Genomic DNA, 23648 nt, shown 5'->3' on the forward strand with positions numbered 1-23648 from the left:
ATATGGTCCGCGGGCAGGATCCGGCCCACGGCGGGATTTTAAGCGGCCCGCAGAGAGTTTCTACACTGAAAGTGAAATGTTGATCTGAAAATATTGACAAATTCTATGCGTCACAGAATGAATCGGTGTTTTCTAGAATGAGAAAAATGATCACGAAACTGCTTGCTGTGTTTGGGTCTATACATATATATTTGCGATCAAACATTTTCGACCATGAACATTATCAAGACAAGCTTGCGTTCCAATTTAACTGATGCTAACATGCAATCTTTAATTAGGGTTTCCTATAAATCCGAGATGCAGCCAGAGTTACAAGAACTTTCTGACAACTTTGTTCGACCACAGATGTCTGATTGACTTCAACAGCTATTGAAGTAGGCTACATGACGTTATCAAGTTTTTGGTCTTTATGCTTTCAACTTGGAGATTATTTTAAATTCGATTTATTCCTTTTATATAGGTGGATAAATACGCCGTTAAAACATCGATTTTGTAATCCGACCCGCCAAGTACTTCCTTTTTGCATATCAGGTATACCGACTGAAGAAGTTGCCCGCCCCTGCACTAAGCCGTCGAGTGCCACAGTCCTAGCTTGAACGATTTCCACGTCTGTGTGGTGTATCTTGAGTCTTGACGCAGCAGTAAAAGTATTGACTCCTTGCTATCTGGCATATATATAGCGGCCCGTGCCAAGTTTTCCAGCTCCAGTCGACTGAAATGTTCCACTACAAAAAATCGATTATATATATATGGTAATGTTAACCATCAAAAATAAAATAAGAACACACAACGTATTTCAATCACAAAATATTGAAAACGTAACTTGAGCTCTGGGGAAATTGCGGGACACTGGTGGGCAGTTATCCAGCTATGCAATCATCAAATCAGTATTCAGTCTGTGTGAACTTTTACATGCTTTCAACGTGTGATTTTCCGACTACGCAGTCATGCTTTCCATCCGTCTGTTTTCCCTGTTTTTGTACCACCTGTACACACGATACCCAATGGCACCAATGACACCAATACCGGTAATAGCGAGAGCTGTTACAATCATAACTTGGGGTAATGTTAGACTTTGCGCTAGGAGTAAACCTGATGCAGCGGTTGCCTTAGCCGCCGTATAATACTCTGGTGCTTTTTGTACCACTGCACCGACACATGTGATAACTTCAGTGATAACTCCAAACATCGACTTAATTGTTGCCCAGATTTTGCCTATATCGATGTTCGACCGCGGGACAGGCGTGGATTTTACTTTGGCTCTGTTTTCTTGACCGCACTTGCGATATTCTGCGGATATGTACGAATTGAGTTGTTGCATCACAGTGGTCGTATGCTTGCGTTCTATATCAGCAAGTTCACTTCGCAGTTGATCTGTGACTATTTGTCGGGCTTGTTCATGATGACTTTGGAGATCCGCGGGCTCGTAATATCCTTCAAGCATAACCTTAAAAGAGAGTGCGATGTCACATACGACTATAGGGTTACAATATTTCCCATTTAGGAGTATTCGTCTTCCTTTTTAAGGAAATCGAAAATGTCCTCCGAAGACGCCCACATGGCTTCCTTTTTGACAATTCGTCCTCCTTTATAGTATAGGGTTGCCCTATGTCCGGAGCTTAACCGTTTAAACTGCCTCCGGGAGGAATTACTGAAATATGTCTAAATGTCCGGAATTTTGAAGGCTTGAAGGGAGGGAGGCTGAACACCACCGGTGCAGACCATACTTGTACAAACAACTCATATAGTTAGTTGACGGTCAACAAACTAACGTTATCTTGAGTATAATTCTAGTTCTAGTTGGAGTTCTAGTTCTGGTTGCAGATTTTGAAAATTCAGTATGGTTCTAGTTGTAGTTTCACATCAGAAAAAAATTAGCTGTCGAGCAACTAGAAAGCACCTGTCGTCGTTCTGCGTGAATCGATTTGCTGGAGTTCTGCTGAATGATGTTTGTGCAGCCATTACTACCTCAAAGTCATCACTGGTAACAGTGGAGTGGCCAGCGGTTGGGTTTGTGTGGTCGAAACCTCTCGCTATTTCAAACTCGAAACCTTTTGAAATATCGATTCTACGTCTGATATTTCCGATAAAATATAAATTAATGTGTTGTCCAGGATAATGAAATCCAGTTCAGGACGATTCTCAACATTCAATGACATGGAAACCCCTACGTCAGAGGTGGGCAATTATTTTTCTGAGAATGAGAAGCAGAAAATAAGTAGGCGGGCTAAGTCCAAAGCTTTCACTATATTCTGGTGTGTATTAATTTTGAAATGTCGTTAGTTCGATTTTCGCTCTAGTTGTGGGTCTTGAATAGTGAATAGTTCTATTTTAGTTCTAATTACAGGTTTTCCAAAGTGAGTAGGTAATAGTTCTAGTTCAAATTGAGAATTTTGAAAATTGAGTAGTTCTAGTTTCAGTTCTAATTGCGAATTTTAAAAAGTGAGTATTTCTAGTTACGGATTTCGAAAAGTTGGTAGTTCTATTTCTAGATCTAGTTGCGAGTTTTAAGAGTTTGTACAAGTCTGGTGCAGATCCATACATTGTGCATGGAAGGGCAAAGACACTTATAGAATCCGAGCCTAAAAACGGTTGCTACAACGTCATCACTCAATGTACGACTATACAAAAAATTATTACAATACAAACCTTTTCCATTACACCACTGTACACCACTTTGGCTTTTGTTAGGCATTCCTCGAGGATATTGAAGAAAACAACCTACGATTAAATATCAGTGTCATTATGACGCCTAGAGAATTCTACAATTCGGTCACCTTATTCCTGGAGTTGCGCTTCATGCAGTAGTCGTGTTCACTCTCGAACACATTCAAAAGATCGGACTTGAAAGAATCAATCAAGGGCCATTCGCGTCTCCAGTTATCATCGAATATGCTGTAGAACTCGCTCTGCAGATCACGAACTTGCTTGCTCAGTTGTTCCTCATCCACGTAGATTTGCCCGAACTGGCGGTGATAAATACTATCGTATAGGAAATCGCGAAAACGCGCATTGAAACAGATTCCCGTCACCTTGTCTACTTCCTCTGTAAAATGCTCTATAAGGTGATTGGTGAACATTTGTGCTTCGTATTGCTCAACGTTATTCAGCTGAATGCAAGACGTATATTAACCATCACACTAATACAAAAGCTCGGATGAATGACGTAACGTTTCATGACGAAATAAATACAATTGCTAAGCTGGCGAAAACTAGAACGTTACGTGTCTCATTCTTTACATACAAATAGACGCGCCCATAGCATGGCGATTTTGCCGAAAATATAATTCTGTCATCTCGTCTTACATCGTGCAACTGCTTAAGCCCTTGGCGCCTGGTATTTATCTTCTTGAACCTTTCGTACGATTCAATGGCGAACTCCCGCAGCATTTCGGCATGGTCTGCAACATATGCAATATTGCATATCGCTTCATTTTCATATTCCTTCTTGGCTTGATGCAGGTATTTATCGTGCATCGATCCCAGCTCTTCGTCGGTTATTGTGTTGATTCCCAAATCCTTGAGAAAGAGCGTAACAAACTGGATTCGCATTTTACCAGAAGATCTAAGGATATGTCGTATATCTATACCAGGAGTGTCAAACTCAAATGACGTCGCGGGCAGGATTCAGACCTTCAGCTAGCTCGCGGGCCGCACCAGCCAAATGATTCCAAAATATTACCTCTAAATCAATGTCCTTGTTTTTCATTTGAATACTTAGCCTACACCAGCGGTGTCAAGCATCCGGCCCGCGACGCGATTCTGAAAAATGGCTGTTTATCCAGCTCATTTCTAACTAATGTTGAGATTTTTAGTACGAAATGCTTTCATCAAATAATCCCCCCAGACAGCAAATGTCGAGTACGTTCATTGCTCATAGGCCTCATTATAACCACCTTATAGTGGTGTTGCGGTTACACACCATCAGCAACAAGTCGCTGCCATTGACATCCAATTCCGAGAAGGCAAAAACTGCACAGTGAGTTCACAGTTTAATGAAAAATTGACCCAAAAGTAATTATTCACAGAAGTCAAACCGTCAGTCAGAAACCGGTATATGAACGTTACATGTGGAATATAATTATTACACAAAAATATCATTAAAATATCTGTGGTCCAACTCCTTTTTCGCTTATGACTTAACAGCTCCTCGGCCTCCAGATAAACCCGGATTGCGATCTGATAATGACGAACCAAATTGCAACGTCTGCATGCGCTCACGGTTATATCGCTTGTATGCCTCACACTGCATACAAGACTATATTGTTAGATTACTACTGAAACAAAGCAATCATAGGAATATGCCAGCGTATATCGTCGGTAAACCCGCAGTTTTAGCAGTATATGTAACCATAGTGTGATGTAACTATTCAACCGGCCAATCATCGTAATTTTGCCAATACCATTGTTTGCAAATAAAGGTGTTGATAGAATACTCCATCGTCCGTCATATACCATAATATATTATTATGTGTGTGTGCCAAGTGTGTGTATAGGCTTAATAATTCAGTAATCAGTATTCACGTGGAAAACAAGGACATGGAGTTTGAGGTAACATTTTGCAATCATTTGACTGGTCCGGCCCGCGAGTACTCTGAACGTTGGAATCCGGCCCGCGACGCAAGTTGAGTTTGACACCCCTGGCCTACACAGTGGTATATTATATTACATTACGGATCATAGGGGTTTAATTATAGCAACACCTTTATTCGCAAACAATGAAATTGGCAATGATGCGATGATTGGGCGGATAAATACAGTTATAAACCGTTAGAACAGTGCCTCTAACGATGATATAAGTTGGCATCTCTCTATACTGCCTTTGTTTTAGTGGTATAATGGCATCAGCCCTACGTATGCGTTGTGAGAAATACACATGTTTTAGCTGTAAACGCGAACGTTAGAATTAGCTTCATTATTATTATATCGTGATTCGGGTGAATCAGAAGTGAAGCGGTAGTGCGACAACAGATATTTCAATTTATATTTCTGTGTAACTATCATTTTCTCTGCGTAACCTGCATATAAGGGTTTCGCATTGGCGTTTTAGCTGCTGTGAATAACTCGTTTTTGATCAATTTGTCAAAAAACTACGGAGTAAACTATTTACTCATATTGGCTTACTGTGCGCACCGAAATCATGAGTAATCTCGTTATGTATAGACACAGGGATACGTTTTGTGGTCGCACGAAGCACGAATATTTTTTCATATTCGTGAGCATAGGCGCCGACTTTTATTTTTTTACGAGGTGGCGAAGTCTTGTGACGTCATAATTGTTCCATAGCGATGACGTCATCGTCGCACGAAAACGCACTTTACTACATGCCGCTGGGCGCTGGTGAACGTGCAGAGTTGAAACATACGCGTGACGTTTTAATATCGGCCTTGCACTCATTAATGTCAAACCATGCAGTCGAGTTATTAAATGGAATCTTAAAACGTGTAGTGTGTAACTGCGGCCCGCGCTACCAGTCCGTCCGACGGAATCTGCAGTTGCATCAATCTTATTCACGCGGAATGTCCAGTGTGACTAACGAAATGTACTACGCACTGGCCTTGCAAGTAACACGACAACTCTCGAACACTTCAAGCAGACAATAATGATGATTACAAACGCAAAATTGCGCAGCCAATCAGTGATTGTTTGTTGCGGTTTCTTGCTTCGCGTCGACCAACTCACATCGCGGCAATTGTTTCATGATTAAAGTTGGTGCATTTTCCGATTGAAGTTCGCGAAGCATTTCGGGAATACGTCGATCAATACGCAAATTCAATATACACGTCGACGGCCGCCAACGCATACTAATTGAATTACGTGTTGACGGCCGCACAAATTTCGTTTTACGGCCGCGGGTTGGCCACCCTTGGACTAGAATTAATTGCACTTCCGGACGCATGCCGCGATCTTACCAATAGAAATCCACTGTCCATCTAATGCCTAATTGTTTAATATTCGATAATGTTGTTCTCGATACGAGTGCATCCAGCAATCAAGTTTATCGGAATGTAGAAGGTTCCCTGTTCAAACGAATCGAATAAAATCAGAATTTGTGCCACCCATAATCTTGTGATGCGTCACGGTAATAATGAAAGGAAGACTGAAAAATGACTTTGTGCGACAATTTCGAAGTACGAATGTATCAAGAAGATAACGAGAAATATGGATGATAGCAAATGAGAAAGCGTGTAATCTAATCAGTATCGCCACGAATCGGTTTTGAGTGTGACACCGTATTGAGTACGGCAGCTTTCGTCGCGACAATTGTTTTCTCATTATATCGGTGTTTAACCTGTATTGCTGCATTTCCCGATTAATGTCACTGGCAAAGCCTTGTTATAGAAACGAATCTGCGCAGAAATGAATTCCAATTTGCAGGCACACACCAACACACCCTCCAATTTCGCGCTCCGATTACCTATCACGAAGCTAGTTAGCTCATGAATGGTTTTGTAAACGAATATGGGCGCACATAATTTAGATTTCAGAAAAGCAGAATGTATATTTGGGCGCCTGATCGGGAGAGGAGATCTAGGATGGGTGCTTCTCAGCACACGCTAGGCGCGTAGCCAGTCGAAAAATTAGGGGAATTCGGATTTTTTTTTTCAAATTTACCAATTTAGCATCAATTCAATTCGGGTCAAGTACACGTGTCAATGGCGATCATATAATCTCTTCGTGTTTACGATTTTAGGCGTATGATAAGCTTGTCAAAGACTACGGGAGTGCTGTCAATTAGCGAGTCCCTGATCTCTGGTGAACAATTAAATACGCGCGCGTATTACGCAGTCTCGGCTACAGTTTTCGCAAATCAAAATTTCCGAACTTGATGGCACCGATTTCAAACCTTTGTCGTATTTCAGAACTCGAGACATGATACTCACATCTTCTGATCGTTACATTCATTAGCGGGAATCAATTTCGCACGTTAAAGTCTGCCTGCAGCGATTCGATGTTATTCAGTTTCGCGATGTCGCTTTTTAATCAATATGACATAAAACAATCACTAATTAGCGTAAACTCGACCACATTGTCGCCAAACCAGCGAGAGATAGGAGCCAAAGCATGCTACTGCTAGGCCCGAGACGCGATAGTCAGGACATAGGCCAGCAATGATCTCTTTCACTCCAGGCCTATTGCAGATGCTATTGTGTGAGCCCGCGATGATATCGTGCACACCAGGTCGAAGCCGCCAATGCAGATACGATTGCGTGGTTAAGCGGTGATATAGTGTAAACTGGGCCTATTGCAGATGCGATTGTTGAAGCCTGCGGAAACAGGCTTGATCGAGACGCGATAAATCAGGCTAGCGACGATTGCCACGCGCAGGGAATGAATGACCTAATTTAGCGACCATCTCAGCGGGAGATAATCACAGATTCTTCTCGCTAATTGACAACACGTTTCTCGCAAACCCGCCGCGCGGAACACTGATTACACAATTATTGAATTGCAACTGAATATTAGAGTTAGAATGATCATTTCAAATGAAGGGGTTTCGCGTTTCAAATAGGGAAGGTCGACCCCCGAAACCCCCGTGGCTACTGGCTACGCACCTGGCACACGCGCGTATCGAAACCGAAGACGCCTCTAACGAGGTCTCATCGATTAGCCTGATTACTAATTACTGGTCACAAATCACTTGGGTGTTTGAGCATTTTGTACGAGGTGGCCGCCACCTCGTAAATATGGTCACGAGGTGGCTGCGCCACCTCGTAACCTCGTAAGTCGGCGCCTATGTTCGTGAGTGAATTTCGTCAATAGTATTAGCATAGTTTCACACATAACTATCCAATATTTAACCTTTCTCAGCCCATGCGATCAGATTCACGGGTAGAGTTAATGCAGGGGCCGGGTGTCTTCGAAAATTTAGGGAAGTATTATTGCTGTGCTGAGGTACATGTTTTGCTGGGCCAATTGTTATTAGTTTCCTTTTTCCTTAGTTCCAATTGTTATTAGTCCCAATTGTTTGGGAGTCAATTCGTAATTTCAATTTGAATATTGACGGTCGCCACCATATTCTAATCGAATCAGGTGTTGGCGACCGCATAATTTTCCTTCTACTGCCGCAGACTGGCTACCCCTGGACTGAAGAATCGATATTGGGGTTAGCTAGACAAGATAGGCTACTTGCTGGAGAACAATCTCCTCTTAAAGCTTCGTATTTTTGGGAGCCCGAACTCGTTTTCTAAGCGTCTCGCTCCTGGCAGATGTGGGCCATAGCACGTCCAGGCAATAGTATACCCATTCATATCAGCAAATGCCTCCTCCATGGAATGATATTACAAACGCCGAGGCCGTATCAACTAGTGAAGAATAGTGAAATTAGGCACACAAGAATAGCTTACTTTGAACAACAACAACAAGAATGACAATATGTTCAAACTGAAATCAATTTCAGCATTTCCAAATGCTTTACTAAGCGTTCTTCGAAAATTTTAAATGAAGTCACGGGCCGCAAAATATGACCTCGCGGCTGCGTGTTGGTGACCCCTGGCCTACACTGTGCCTCTACATTATATGTGGTTATAACAATAATTCACGGATAGGTTGCAGTGATGAGCGGACTGTGATATTTTTCAGTCCTGGTCCAGTCCTGAAAATTTCCAATTCAGTCCAACTTCATCCTGATCCAAAAACATTTTCCAAATTTACGATCCAACTCCATCCAAATCCAAAAATTTTCAAAATCCAAAGTCCAATTCTATTACTGAAAAACATGGAATAACCACGTTACCGAGAATAAGTGAGCCTCGTGTAACATAACCCGGGCCCGAAATACACAACCTGTTCGATAATGCATTTTCTCCAGTGGAATCGGGAAAGGAGGACACTCTTACCAAATCAGAAAAGTTAGTTGATCAAGACTGAAAATCTGATTTCGCTGCTTTTGTTGTAAAATCTGGTGAGTTGACTAAAGAAAAAGGTGGTCACTCTCAATTGAACCACGAATTACCCGCTCGAATGTCCGTTTTTGCGCTATTTAGCGTCATTTATGACCGTTTTCGCTCGAATCTGTCCATTGCAGCTGTAAAAGCTGTAAATGAGGACGAATTGCCAAAAAAGAGGACATTTAGGCGTCCTCGGAGGAAATTTTCAAATACCTGAAAAAAGAGGACAAATCCTCCTTAATAAGGATGTATGATAACCCTTTTACGGTATACCTACTACTACACATCGCAGTAATATTCATTCCGCGTTAAATCAACAAGACATCTAATCAAAACTAGCAAAACTGCCTGTCTATACCTGAATCACAACATGAACATGTACATACATGCTTAATGCCCAAAGAGAAATATTGAGCTTCTCAACAAAATTGCTCTAGTATTTGCATCGTCAATTCAATACTCCATAGGTTAACGTTAACCAGTGACGGTGCGCTATACCTTTGCCACATTTCAGCAATTTTCGCCTGACTTGTGACCAGTCTTTACTATGATAAGGTTTCATGCAATCTTTGAAAGACTATCACAGTGACACGCTTTTAAAAAATGAGACCACCATCCACTCCGTGATGGCCATATTCGCAAAATTACTACCTGCTATCAGCTCAACAACGTTGGTGGTTTCTGCACCGGTCCTGGTATTACCGTTACATAATAAAAACTTCGGAGTAACAACTTTTCTCTTACGATCGTCCCGAGGTTTTGGGTGCGAAACCAGTCCGCGACCCCAGTCCGGATTTTTCCATGCTCAAAGTCGAAGTCAAAACCGGATACAATTTTATTTCAAAAATCACAATCTGGTCCGATCCGGATCCAACGAAAATATCCCATAGTCTGGATCCTGCTCAACCCAAGTCCAGTCCAGTGCTAATCTCTGATATGTTGTGGTAGTGTATTCCAAATGATAGATCATGAGTAGTCAATGGACCTCTTCCAGTTAAGATACTATTAGACTGGGTAAGGATATATTTCTCCTTGAGAATTGAAGTTATAAGACTACATCCAACAGTGTCAATTATACTTCCCACTTCCAAATCCTTACAATCTCGAGGTAGAAATAAGTAGGCTACCCGACGCGTCATCACAGAATATTAAATTACCCTACATATTCAATCAGTTGAATCTCAATGCCTTAGTAATTTCCATGTTTTACTATGTATTAGCTGTGATATCTAGCTATACATTTAATTCATCATCTTCGAGTTATAAAGTCAATGTTAATCGGTCTTACTTTTTCCATATTCGTTGTGTATCCTTTCCATGCTGCATGAACAATTTGTAACGACAAATTGTCGGCTTCAAGCTAAACGAAACAAAAAAAAAATCATGCTCAGGGCCTTCGGTTTCGAATAGAGGTAATTATACGTGTTCATTCGCACCAGGGGCACTTAACCTTTTGGCTATCGCCGACCCCTAAATCTTTTTAGGTGGTATCGTGGACATGGACAGCCTATCCGCAACAATCGAGGAGCCTTACAGAACGGCCTTATTAACAGTTGTTAGTGTTCTTATATTCCGTGTGGCTATTGCGACATGTAGTGAGTACTGAAAATAAGACTAAGACAAAATAAGGACATATGTAAAAAATAAGGACAGATTTGCTTAAGGAAAATGTAGTTTTATAGTTGTAGTTTCATCGCTGGTCTTTAATGGAGTCATTGCAACTAGTCCGCGGACCCCATAGGTTAAGAGCCCCTGATTTATTCGTTGTAGACCAGATAGTCCTGAATATTCGTGGCATCGTGGGACTATGAAAGGTGCAAAATTAAAGATTAGTCACAACAACACCTCAAGAACACACGCGGTTTACGTTCAGGGAGTATATAAAAATGATTTTCCTTGGTGATACGAACGGGGTTTTTGCTATTCGTATAGTTCAACATTAACAGTGTGAGCATGAGGTGCATGAGATGCATGCTAGTCTGGCGATATTCGCAAAAGTGTGAGATCATGTACTACAGTAGCTTAGCTTGGATGAAGACGAATAAGAATCAGTAGTTAAGTTGAAGTCATTTGAAGAGAAAATGCTTTAACACGAGCAGATTTATGTTATATAGTGTAGTCGAGAGAACTACGTCGCCAACCACATAGGCTGAATAAACTATAGAAGGAAGCCGTGTCATCATGGATACAGTTTGTAGCACGAATAAAATGTATAACTTTGTCGATTTATTGGATAATTTTGATATGAATATTGTGATTTATAGTTCGACTCAAACTGGAAATTCGCTTACCTCACGTAGCATGCCCCATTCTGAGACTCTGCGATAATATTCCTGGCATTTCGTGATTAGTAGCTGGCGCCATTCATTATTTCTGTCTCGACCAAAGTTGTCAAGACATTCCCCTAGCAGCGTCCTGTATGACCTGTCCGCGTTACCATTACCCTGAAATGTATTATAATCGCTGTTCAGACTCCAATTAATCGCATCAACGGGAACAGAATGGCGCAGTTTGCTAAACGGCAGCACCGTCATTATACCAATGATTCTTTATTCGAGTCTAGACTCCGTCATGTTTCTACGTATCGGAGATATGTCTGGGCTCCTGATCACCGATCGCACTGTTACCCGTACGCAGCGTGGTGAAAAGCCCAGAGGAAGAATGAGTCGAGCTCCAATGTAGACAGCAGAGACCCGCGAGTGATAGACGCGTGAAAGCGAGAGCGAACGAAAGACTGGTAGTGCGCGAGCATGAAAAGTCGTCATCGTCAAAAATCAAAGAAACTGTTCTTTACGAAATGCATTGCCGTGGCGCACAACGCCTCAACAGGCGATAAGCGCCACTGTCGTTGTTTAATAATATTAACCTACTTGCGCAATCAGGTCAATCTTGGACTTGCATTTGTCGACGGTCTTCTCCACTTCCATTTCGTCACAGATTGCTGAAAATCCCTGGAAACAAACATTAAAGGTCCTAAATATAAACGAGCTGTTCGTTTGCGTTATTCGTAATGGAGCATCGCATATATCCGTATCATGTGGATTGCAGGTGTAAGCCTACAAGTGTTACGTTACCAGAAGCATCAATTGCTATGACAGAGCTTCGTGCCCATTTTATCCTACTCTGCGATGATGATGATGAATTTGGGAATGGTATGAACCTCAGACAGGTTCAGGTTCGTCTGTGCGCGAACCTTTTTGAAAGGTCCTGTGTAAACGCGAACGTGAACCTCGTGACGTCATTTTGCTAATTCCAACCTTAAATTTCAGTGAAGTGATATATTAATGTACAACACGACACCTAGCGACGACTCGGACCACATTATCTCACAATGCTGAAGTTTATAGTGACTTTAAAAACGTCGCCAAATATATCAACTGGAGCAATCAAATGATATAATAATCCCATAACATCAATATCTTCCATCACTTTGCCAACAGTTTCAACGAAGACTTGCAAGGTAATATAAGCTTACGCTTTAACGGTCTAGGCCAGACCGGAGTATTGCTACATTGTTATTGAGCAGAGTGTAAAAAGGGTCTCTATACTTACTACCGATGTTATCCCATTAACAAGCTATACAGGAGTGGCCAACACTCCAATCACATGGATTTGTTTTTATGATACAATAAACATAGTGAATCAAGATGATCCCCGTACGCCTGCTAGATTTTTACATTAGACAGCGATGTATTCTTCATATGAGTTTCATTGATTGGTTGAATAAGCATCATTCGCTGACTATACTGTCGCGTATTTCGCTCTTGATATTATGTGATTGCTGGTCAAGCTCACAGCAGAGAGTCCCTAGATATTTACAAACGGAAAACTGGATATTTCGAGTAAACTTTGGTAACAAAGCAAGTAAAATCTTTGAGATGGTCAGGCTGCATGCTTGTTTAGTGTTGATTCTTTTATGCTGCCAGCGCCATGCATAGAGTGACCCGCAGTTGAAATACTATGGATTTCAACCAATAATGTTATAATGACGTGGAAAATTGCAACATATGAAAAGGTTCACAGTGCAGAACCTACCAAGGTTCGTTTGTGAACGTGAACCTCTAAATTTCTGAGGTTCAGATACAGAACGCGAACCTGAACCTCCACGTTCACTCCATCCCTAATAATGATGCAGTGGGCACCAATTATTTCGCTATTTACTCGAGATTTTAACCTACGGCCGCTTTTATATATCATGTTAGCATAGTTATAACGAAAATTGATAATTGGGGTGACAAATCGTCAGCGATATAGTCTGGCAATCTAGACATTGTATCGAGACAAGCAAATGACGACAATTTTCAAAAAATTGTTCGTTTGTGCTGCAGCCTCATCTCAATCGTCATAATATTTATTTTGTCTTCGAATATGTGTTTGACTCAACTTCAAGGAAGCAAAAGAGTGTAGGCTAATCATCAACAATTGTGATTGCTCTTTCCATGTAATCGTAATCGACTATATGGCGGGAATTTGCTGTAATTTTATGGTAATCACGCGTTTCCGAAGTATTAGAATTGGGATCGGAATCGTTTAGATTGATACAGTTATCGCCCCGTCTAATCACATGCTTTGGCGACTCAGATTCTCATACCTTTTATGGAAAGCATTTCATATTTTAAAAGAGAGGTATGCGTACAAATTCCAGGGGTGGTGCAAACCTCAAAAAACAAGATTTGAAATTTCAACCCGTAAAAAAATCTGCCACTCATATCAACATGAGAACTGTGTCTGACTATATGAAGAGAAAGTCAAGAAACGGTGATAGAAATAGAGTTTATAGCATAAACCTTATACTATATACGCTATGGCGTTGTTGCGTTGTTCCCTAGTAGATATATCTGGCAACAATGAGACATTGAAAATCAGTAATGTCAGAATTTCTCCTTCACAAATATAACTTTAAGTGGACTTTATACCTCTTGCAGTCGATAATCCGCAACCCAAACAGTGTTATTTGTTTACAATTTACACATGAGGCCGAGTACCTCGATTTCGATTTGGAGAGAAGCCGTTGGGTACAGCATATACAAATCACACAAATACAGTTATAATGTAGGCCTAACTCTGTCGGTTACTTAATCGTTGATTAAACGACTTCGTTTCATTGCAAAAAACTGCAAATTATATAAATGTGATTGAAGTCAAGCATAGGACTTATAAGAGCATGGGGCTTTTCAACCTTGGCTGCATGTATAATTGAGATTTCAGGACTTCCTGTAATTATAAAATATGCGGACAAATGGACAACAGGCAGGCATCTGACGCGTGCTTACAGTTATATCATTCGTACATAAATTACGTATGCTGGTTTCAGGATCATTCCAGACAGCTTTGAATTAGCGAAGGCGGTAGCAGCAGCGACACCCCAAGGCTAACATACGACATTGCCGCATAGGTTTTTGCTGTGGAAGGCATAGCATGACATAGGAGTATGTTACCGTATCCCGTCGGACATTTTTCATCACATACCCCCATTTGCGACCAAAGTTCTTGTCCTGTCATATGTTCCTTGCCGCTCGTCTTTCGCGCCAGTCCGAAGGGATGGAATAAAGTCCGCGCTAGCTCGTCAATGCACTGGCGAAATTCTGGTGACATGTCTGAAGAAAATTGATGCTGTGGTCGATGAGGATATCAAGTGACACAGAATAATATAAAGCATTGGTTCCCAATTGCCGTTGCCAGCCTGCGTCAACTTTTCAGCCGCCTCACCAATTATATTATAATTTTAATCTCAATTCCAAAATACATAGGAGACTAACGAGCTCTCCATTATAACTAAAGAAAGGAACACCCGAGTTTGAACTGATTTAGAATAGTCGAACGTAATTTCGATCGCTTTCTCATGGTATACTGATGACTTATCATACGTCCCATTGATGTAGGTGTTGAATCAAATTATTCAAAAGTAGCCTGTAGTTAAGTTCAATGTGAGATAGCTCAGCAGTCTTTTAAAACAGAATTTGACGACATTCGACAGTAGCCTACAATGCAACGTCATTTGAAAGCAAAATAGAATCGAGAAAACAGCGTAGTCGCATTTCATTCAAAAGAAACCTGACAGTCACAATGTAGTTGAGTTTAGTAACGCCTCGCAAAAAAGCCCGCATAACACATGTGAAAACAATAAGATAGCAGTGAATTTCTCAAGATGAAATTCTTGGTTTGCTGCATACTTTTATCGCAGTTACACTCTGTGCTGATACGATTCGTGCGTGGGTGGTGTTGTTATTTATTTAGGCGTGCCGAATGTGTACATTGTAGAATATGTGCATTGGTACCTTTAGTACACGAAACCTGCTCCAGACATATAATTTCAAATGAATAGTTTCCGATTATCAGCATAGTTAACGGCTGTATACGTCAGCATATTTGAGTTTGCGCTTAAGGGATTTTGCTAGCAGAAGAAGCAGAGCGAATTCGGAACCTGCTGCTGCTCCAGAAAAGTTTATTCCATTGGCGCGCACGCCCGGATGTGGCAACAGGAACCCTTCAATATTCGCTACACTCGACCGAACACTTTGTCTCACGGAGAAACCTTCCGAAGTTGAAGTCATATCTAGGTACCCTCTGTACCCTCTCACATACAGCTTCCCTCCATCATATCCGAAAGCATAATCCTGCGGGGACTCCCAGTCCCGTACCAGAAGAGTGAGATTCTAGATAAAAATGAAATACCTTGGTTAGCGCGGCACTCGAAGCAGATAATTTTACGGATTGTTCATGAGCTTCACAGGGAGTATAGCCGTCATAATCGCACGAGCTGGATAGCTGTGATCCGCATAGATCAGGGGTGGGCAAACTACGGCCCGCGGGCCGCATGCGACCCGCCACGCCGTTTTGTGCGGCCCGCGAGAGTCTAAAGAAACTATTCAAAAATTTTCATAAAATGCGTACTAAAAATCGAATTAATGCAGGGACTTGATGAACTTTTTCTTATTATATTTCACCATGATAATTCTAAGACAGTGGTTTTCAAACTGGTGGGCGCCCCCTCCCTTCGACGCGTGAAAGCATCTGAAAGGAGCGTGAAGCTGAGCTCGACTGAAAAAAAATTCCGCGCTCCGCGCGATTTTCTTCCAATTCATAGTTATTGCTATGTATTTAGTCTCAATTACATATTTAAAAATCTCTCATCCACAGTCGTAACCTTCCACGCCATCAAACTACCCGTTAGGTTTGCTAGCATCCTGGTTGCGTTTTGTGAAATGACGATAAGGGGGCGCGAAATATCTGACCATCATAAGGGAGCGGGGCGTGTCTTAAAAAGTTTGAGAACCACTGATCTAAGGTAAATACTTGACATCACAGCGGGATAGCTGCAACGAGATTGACATAATTTGGATCACCAGTGAGATTTCAGATTGCCCACTTCATATTTAATCATTTCAGTGATGTGCTTATAAAAAACCGATTCGGGCGTGTCTTAGGTACATTCGTTGTCTGTATGCGTGGAATGGGGGTATTTATATTTTATCTACACAAAGCAGAAGCGTGTTTAAAGCTAACATGGTTATGATGCTGTTAGCATTGTGTGTCCTGGAACTGAACCAAAAGTGGAATTACTAAATCTATGAACAGATCACTGCTCACAGATTTATATTTCAATCCTATTCTAAGAATCGGGCCAACCGCCTTTTATCTCTATAGTTTTGGCAAATTGGTTATTCATGTCCGCCTGCCTATGAAATCTCGCCACTACGCGTGTACCATATCATCAAAGCAATATTTGACTTGTTTTAAATAAGCACATATATTGTCTCCATGTCCTCACTATATAATCATATATCAATATTGCGTTTTGGTTTATAATCCCAATTTTATATAGTGCGGCCCGCGAATGAATTCAAATGTTGAATGCGGCCCGCGAGCTCAAAAGTTTGCCCACCCCTGGCATAGATAAAAGCTCATTTATGTCAATAAAGACGTATTCTAGTCTTGTAGAGCTCGTAACGTTAAACAATATATTGACAAATCCTATATGTTCTGCCAACAATAGATACGGCTGTATAAGTTTATTCCTCGGTAAATCCAAATTTGAGACATTGTTGTCCCGGTTACTGCCTGTCGGCCAATGTTGCTGGCGTATTTCGACTGATGTGACCAAATATTAGGGTTACAGTACATCCTCTTTTAAAGGGACACTGCGCTCTAAAATAATGTGGTCTCCAATTGAAGAGCAAAACGAAAAAAAGATTGGCCGCAGCCATTTTCTTCAGAACGCCACCGCAATGGAGCTGCAATTGATTAAAATTTCCACAGGACCTTCACGCTCCTGCTGTCGCGGCTGTGCGACTTTTTTTAGTGAACCAAGTACAAACTCGCAATAAATTTACCGTTATTTCCGGATTTTACTCCTGTATTGTGAGTCTGGAAATTTCTCATTTCGGATTTCCAAAATATGGTAACCGTATACACAATATAGGATTACACCGTATATAGCCGGGGGAATAGGTGATTTTTAACACAGCGTATAGGGTGAAAATCAAGCAGTCGTCACTTTCTGGTACCACCTTATGCTACTAGAAATTAGCTAAATATCCAATTTTAGTTTACAATAATGTACATGCGTGATCATAAATCAACTGTGTGCTTAATGGAACCTGGTTTCGAAGCGACACGATTAGTAAATGATATATAAAATTGCCGTGACAATTACAATACGCTGGTGGCAAGACTGAAGTTTATGTTTTAATGCGGATACTTTCATTGCTCATTCACTATGAGAATGCGCATTCGCAATATACCACAACTGGCGACGTCATAATTTGGACTCATGTACTCCTATACAGCTTGTCCATCCGCGATGCGTGATTATCTAGTCTGGAATTAAAATTAAAGGTATGCTTACCTGACAAGAAGATATCCACCCATAGCGATTATTCATATTTTCAATGATTCTAGATGCATATTTCAACAATACCTGTAATTAGACGGAAATAGAGATGGTGCTTATAGCGTAAGCGTCAGTGAAACTCCTCGGAGAACATCACATACCTCGATGGATTCTAGCTCCCTTTCGTCCAAATTCCTTTCTATATTCACCAACAAATCATCACAAAGTAGCATCATTGTTGCGAATAATTTAGCATTGTGTTCTTTCGTCATATCAGAGCAAAAGAGACCCTGAGTATCGACGAGGAGGACTTTGCGCTGTAAGGTCATAACAAGCCTTTTTATAACTTATAACACTCGTGCGAGACATTTCAATAGTTGCGATGAATACGAAAAAGCACCCATTTCATTACAACTGAATAATTGAATGTCTTACAAATTTCAATGTTTACTTATTCATTAGCACCCTGCTAGCTCCGAATTCACTACTCGACATGTGTTCCTGTTTCATAATAGTTATAAATAGGTTGAGCCTCGCTGATATTTACGAATATATTAACAGCCCACACCAAACAGTTTATTTCTTTCGGCATGACCGAAGTCTCCAAAAATTTATGACCACTCATCTCCTCTACTTACAGGCTGACAGAGGTATTGTATCTAACGGTGACTTACCTTTCCTCCATCTTCGCAAGGGATTTTAAAGATACGATTCCATGCTTTGATTCCTTTAGTATGGGGAGTACTCCCTTCCCGCCAAGCAAATCCTTCCCATACACCGTTACTGTCATCCTCAATCCAGTCATTGTTAAACCACTATGACATGTGAAAATTCGCTTAGTATATACTGCTAGCTTTATGCGAGATCACATTTGTAACCGAGATTTGAGAATGAGACACTTGTGCATGTGATTTTATAACCCGAAACTAGCACTACTAGAGTACTATTCGGTCTATTTAGGAGTCGATGGGAAACATTGTACCCGACTCCGGTATACGATTTTACTCACGCCTTTCTTCTGTAGATATCGAACCAACATTGACATCAGGAATGACTTTCCTGATCTTGTCGAACCGACGATGCCGATCACTGTAATGGGCTCATCACCAACACCTGGCTGACAGAGAAAGTCAGCAAGTTTCTCGAGATCGACGGAGAAGTCACTGAGCGAGATGGTGACATCTCCTCCTGGAAATATGAAAAGTAGGCTATCATTCGAGCCTTCCCATATGTAAAACGAATACAAAATATTCTCAAATAGTTACATAATTTCGCATCTTCTGTCTGTTTGGTCATTATTCTTACACAGGGATTACTGACTGAGTTTCACACAATCAAAAAAACGATTGTCCTGTTCATAAAGAAGATGGATTCGCTTAACCTGGGTTCACGTCAATTCGTCTCTAGATTACCAACATAATATACTACATAATCGAACAAGCTATGCCCACATTCGACGTTATTCTTTGCGTTCATAGCCCTATATAGTCGTAAGTCATTTCATTGTCCCGAAATTTGTGAACGCGTTTCATATTGATGAAAGGATATATTATAATGAAGAACTTATATATATATAACACATATAGGGTCTATATGTAAAATACTAAGCAACCACACATTATGGATATGGCGAAACAAAACATGCTATATGAAGCCTAATTAAACACCGCCCCACATATTCAATTTAATTCTCACCAGTTTCCATCACTAAGCAATGAACAGACACATGAATGAAACACGCAAACTTGAAAGCAGTAATTTTATTAACGGCGCTTGAAGCCTGCGTCTAATGCCTATTCCGCAACGGTCAGCATACAATGAGCAGTAATCCTGTTTACTGTCTGTAGAATACAAACATTTGCGTTTATTGCGTGTGTTTGATGCGTGGGACAGAGAGGGTATTTCCGTTGTTCAAGCCGTGAATATACTTTCCACTATGTGTAACATGCAAAAGGTGGAATTAAATTGCTTCATTCGCACATATATTGTCAGTTATGCCGATGGTACATAAATCGCAGGTTACAAGACGCAAAACAAACATCCCACCACCCGAGACTATTCGTGGCTGTCTAATGTTTATACCGCAACGTGAAATCCCATCCGTAAGAACGATGACTCAGCGAGGTTGACTAATGAACTTCGAACATTTCCTGCTTAGAATTAAACCTTATTGCTCCTCTCGCGAAGAGAGGTAAAGATATCACATCGAAAATTACAGTCAAATATAACTGGTTATATTTCGAATTTACACCATGTGCTGCTGCTGATTGGGGATGCGGGTGAACCTCATACCTTGGTCTACAGAAGAGGTGTCGAGGTTTCGTATTTATAACGGCGAAGGCCGGCACTCCCTGTTTCGCAATGAATGAGATCTCAAACGGGGCCAGCGAATGGTCGATGAGTGATTGTAGGCTTCTCCAGAACATGAACGCATGGTATTAGCTATAAATTGGACATCCTAACCTAACGGCATCACAAACAAACTCATCTGAAGATGTTTGACTTTGTAATCCGGCATAGGCCTGTATCGACCGAACTCCAGTGGCGTGTTATGTATATATGAGTTGAAACGACGAAGTCACGGTCAAGACGAAATGAAGCAAATCATGCTTGGTAACGATTGGCTGGCAAGTAGATTACTGATTCTCGTCCTTGTTGTATGTACCCCATCGCCCATAAATAGCATATACCGATGATATTCTGCGATGGAGTGAGAATAGCAGAATGTTTCGAATGCCGTTCTTTTCTCAGCAGTTTCGCTTTTCGCTTTTCGACTAATAGCCTATATATTTCGTATGGATTGGAGATATATTTCGTACGTTTTAAAATAACATATATGAAATTTTGGGTTCGCAATTAAAAGGTAATCGCGACCCTGCAAGACTGCGCGACCACTGGTTTATGCAATATTGTTGCGTATTACTACAATTACTACAATTACACACACTCCTTACAGCTTGAAGTTGCGCCTATAGTAACCCTCGCCGGCCGACACCGCTAAAATGCATCGTTGATAATTCAGTGTAGTTGGAAACACCATTCTTTCATGTTCGTAGCAATGCTAGAATATATGAAGAGAAAGTGTCATATTATTCTTTTGTGCCCCAACACAGCTCGTTATCACCATTAGTAGCCAGGCGCTGGATGTGCAGAACCTGGCTTTATCTTGATGTATAGGCGTGTATACTGTATATCGGTAGCCCATTTACCAAAACGCTACCATTCCACTTGCATATTCTTTCGCCATGGTTTGTGCTTGAGATCATTGCGTTTTACAGCCCTTCCCCCAACTCAGGGATCTTAAATAGGGTACATGGACCCCATGGGGTCTGCGAACTAATTTGTGGGGTCCGTGGAAGGTCACTCAAAATCGTAGGAAATAGGCTAAAAAGCCAAGTAATTAAATCCCCAATTTATTTTAAAATTGTTGAATAATCCTTCCATCGGTAGATGGTCCTCACGCCAAAAAGTAGTATTGGCGATGGTAATTAGCAAATGTTTGAATCCGTGAAAGAGGGAGACCAAATCTGTGGATTGAGCGTAATGATGAAAAGCAGTTTTCAGTGGTCAATTGTCACCAGCATGATTCAAGAATACCTTTGGTCACCGAGAATGAGCCTACCTACTAGTACTAGTAATCATAACATTGAAAACCTCAATTGCTTGTTTGATGATAGTCCTTCTATGTTGTTAATACATGCAAATGTGAGATCTCTACCGAGGAACATAGGGATTCTTTCCTCAATAATTTCAGATCTTAGTCATAAACCTGACATAATTGCAATCAGTGAAACTCGACTGGCCTCTGTCCTACCATATGAAATTGGCTTAGATGAATACTTATTCATAAATGCGAACTCTCCAAACATAGTTGGGGGAGTGCGGTTCTACATTAGAGGTAATATCCAATTTCAAACTGTCACTGAACTTGATCCAAAACTAAAAAGTTGTGAAGAACTTTGGATAGAGACCCCCTCGACCTGCAACAAAAAGAAGATCTAATATTGTCATCGGAGTTATCTATAGACACCTCCACCAACCACTGGCTCAGTTTATTGAAGCTCTTGAGAATTGCCTAGAAAAGCTTACTGCACAGCATAAGAAATTTTACCTGCTAGGAGCTTTCAACATAGATCTTCTTAAAACACCAAATAAATACTCTAGGGAATTAGCCGATCTTATAACTAACTATTCTTGTCAATCACTGATAAATGACCCTACTAGAATATCTCAAAAGTCTCAATCGCTGATTGATCATATCTTTACGAACAACTACTCTCAGCACGACTCTGGTATATTGATCAGTGACATATCTGATCACCTGCCAATATTCTTTAAGATTGCTAATACCTCTCCAGAAGTTTAACCAAAATCATCTTTTATTCGCGACTATAGAAGACTCCCACTTGATTTTTTTCATCCGAACTTACTGAAGCAATAACTGACCTAGAACCCGGCTGCAGTTCCGAACCCAATGACATTAACCAATGCTTTACTTCATTCATTAGTTGTATTTATTCACTTTTGGACAAGCACGCACCGCTTCGCAAACTAACGCGCAAAGAACGCCGGTTCTCGACCAAACCTTGGTTCATTCATGCAATCCGTAAATCTATAGCAACTCGACGTAAACTATACAAAAGTCATTTTTTATCAGGCAATGCTGATAAAATAATTTTATACAAAAAGTACACTAATATTCTTACCAAAGTGAAGAAAAAATCGAAAAGCAATTATTATCAGGACCAATTCCAAAAGATTCAAGGGAATTAACAAGAAATCTGGAATCTGTTTAATCGATTATTCAAAATCTCCAAATCAAAAAAATTTCCATCGAAAATCAGTAATGAAAATGTCATTATTACTGCTGAGAAAGACATATGCAATGAGTTTAATCAATACTTTGCGAACATTGGAAAAAATCTTGCAGATAGACATGTGTTATCTACAACCTATACAAGAACTACCTAGGTAGGCCACAACCTAACTCAATTTTCATTGAACCAACAACAGAGAATGAGATCATCACAATTGTGCATAATCTAGAAAGAGACTCGGCAACAGTACATGATGGTATTCCTGTTAATATTTTGAAGGAAACCATATTCATAACAGCGCCAACCCTCACTGTATTGATTAACAAATGTTTCGAACTTGGGATCTTTCCTGATTGTCTTAAAGTAGCACGTGTGACTCCAGTTTTCAAAAAAGGAGATCCACACAAGTTATCCAACTATGGACCAATATCAATATTACCAGTCTTCTCTAAAATTTTAGAAAAATTAATGCTAATTAGATTAACCAACTTCACAGATCAATTTAATAGAAGCGAAACTACCTCATGATTTTCCGAATTGAAAAAAAAACCCTACAAATTAGCTTATCAACTTTTGTGAGGCTTCGCGGACCCCCTGAAAATGATTGACGGACCCCCGGTTGAGAACCACTGCCCTAAAGGTTCTGGTTCCTTTGAACGCGAACGTGAACCTATGACGGCATATTGCTAATTCAAACTCTACATTTCCGTAAAGTTATATATTAATGTACAGTACTTGATAACTAGCGACGACTAAGGCATATCATATTATGCCACATGCCACAATGCTGAAGTACATGCTGATTTTTTTGACGTCACCTAATGTATCAACTGGAACAATAAAATGCTATAATATTTCCAGAGAATCGCCTTGTCAACAATCTCGTCGAGGACTCGGCTAGATCGGACAGTGAAACATTGGTTTCTATACTTGCGCCAGATATTATTTCAAAAACAAGCTGTAAAGTATTGGCAGCACCCCAATCGGACGGATTAGGTTTTTAAGATACAATAAGGATATCAAATCAAGCTAGATCCTGTACGCCTGATGGATTTGTTACATTAGACAACGGTACATTCCTAATATCAATTTTATTGGTGTAAATAA

At 40.6% G+C, this 23648-nt stretch overlaps 1 protein-coding gene across 1 annotated transcript; it reads right to left on the minus strand.

Moving 5' to 3' along the window:
• Positions 1-720: 720 nt before the first annotated feature.
• LOC145437540 (uncharacterized) lies at positions 721-19565 on the minus strand. Its single transcript, XM_080314805.1, has 15 exons — positions 19420-19565; positions 18734-18912; positions 18399-18539; positions 17886-18041; positions 17740-17811; positions 15316-15547; positions 14361-14488; positions 11762-11842; positions 11183-11335; positions 10180-10251; positions 3307-3519; positions 3033-3110; positions 2778-2966; positions 2650-2721; positions 721-1447 (listed from the first exon to the last, which is right to left on the minus strand). The coding sequence occupies exons 1-15, from the start codon at positions 19427-19429 to the stop codon at positions 938-940; spliced, it is 2286 nt and encodes a 761-aa protein (XP_080170931.1). The 5' UTR covers positions 19430-19565; the 3' UTR covers positions 721-937.
• Between the last annotated feature and the right edge of the window lie 4083 nt (positions 19566-23648).

This window comes from Botryllus schlosseri, chromosome 4 (assembly GCF_051294905.1).
Source record: "Botryllus schlosseri isolate E-star chromosome 4, Bs_hap1, whole genome shotgun sequence".
Classification (NCBI taxonomy): domain Eukaryota; kingdom Metazoa; phylum Chordata; class Ascidiacea; order Stolidobranchia; family Styelidae; genus Botryllus; species Botryllus schlosseri.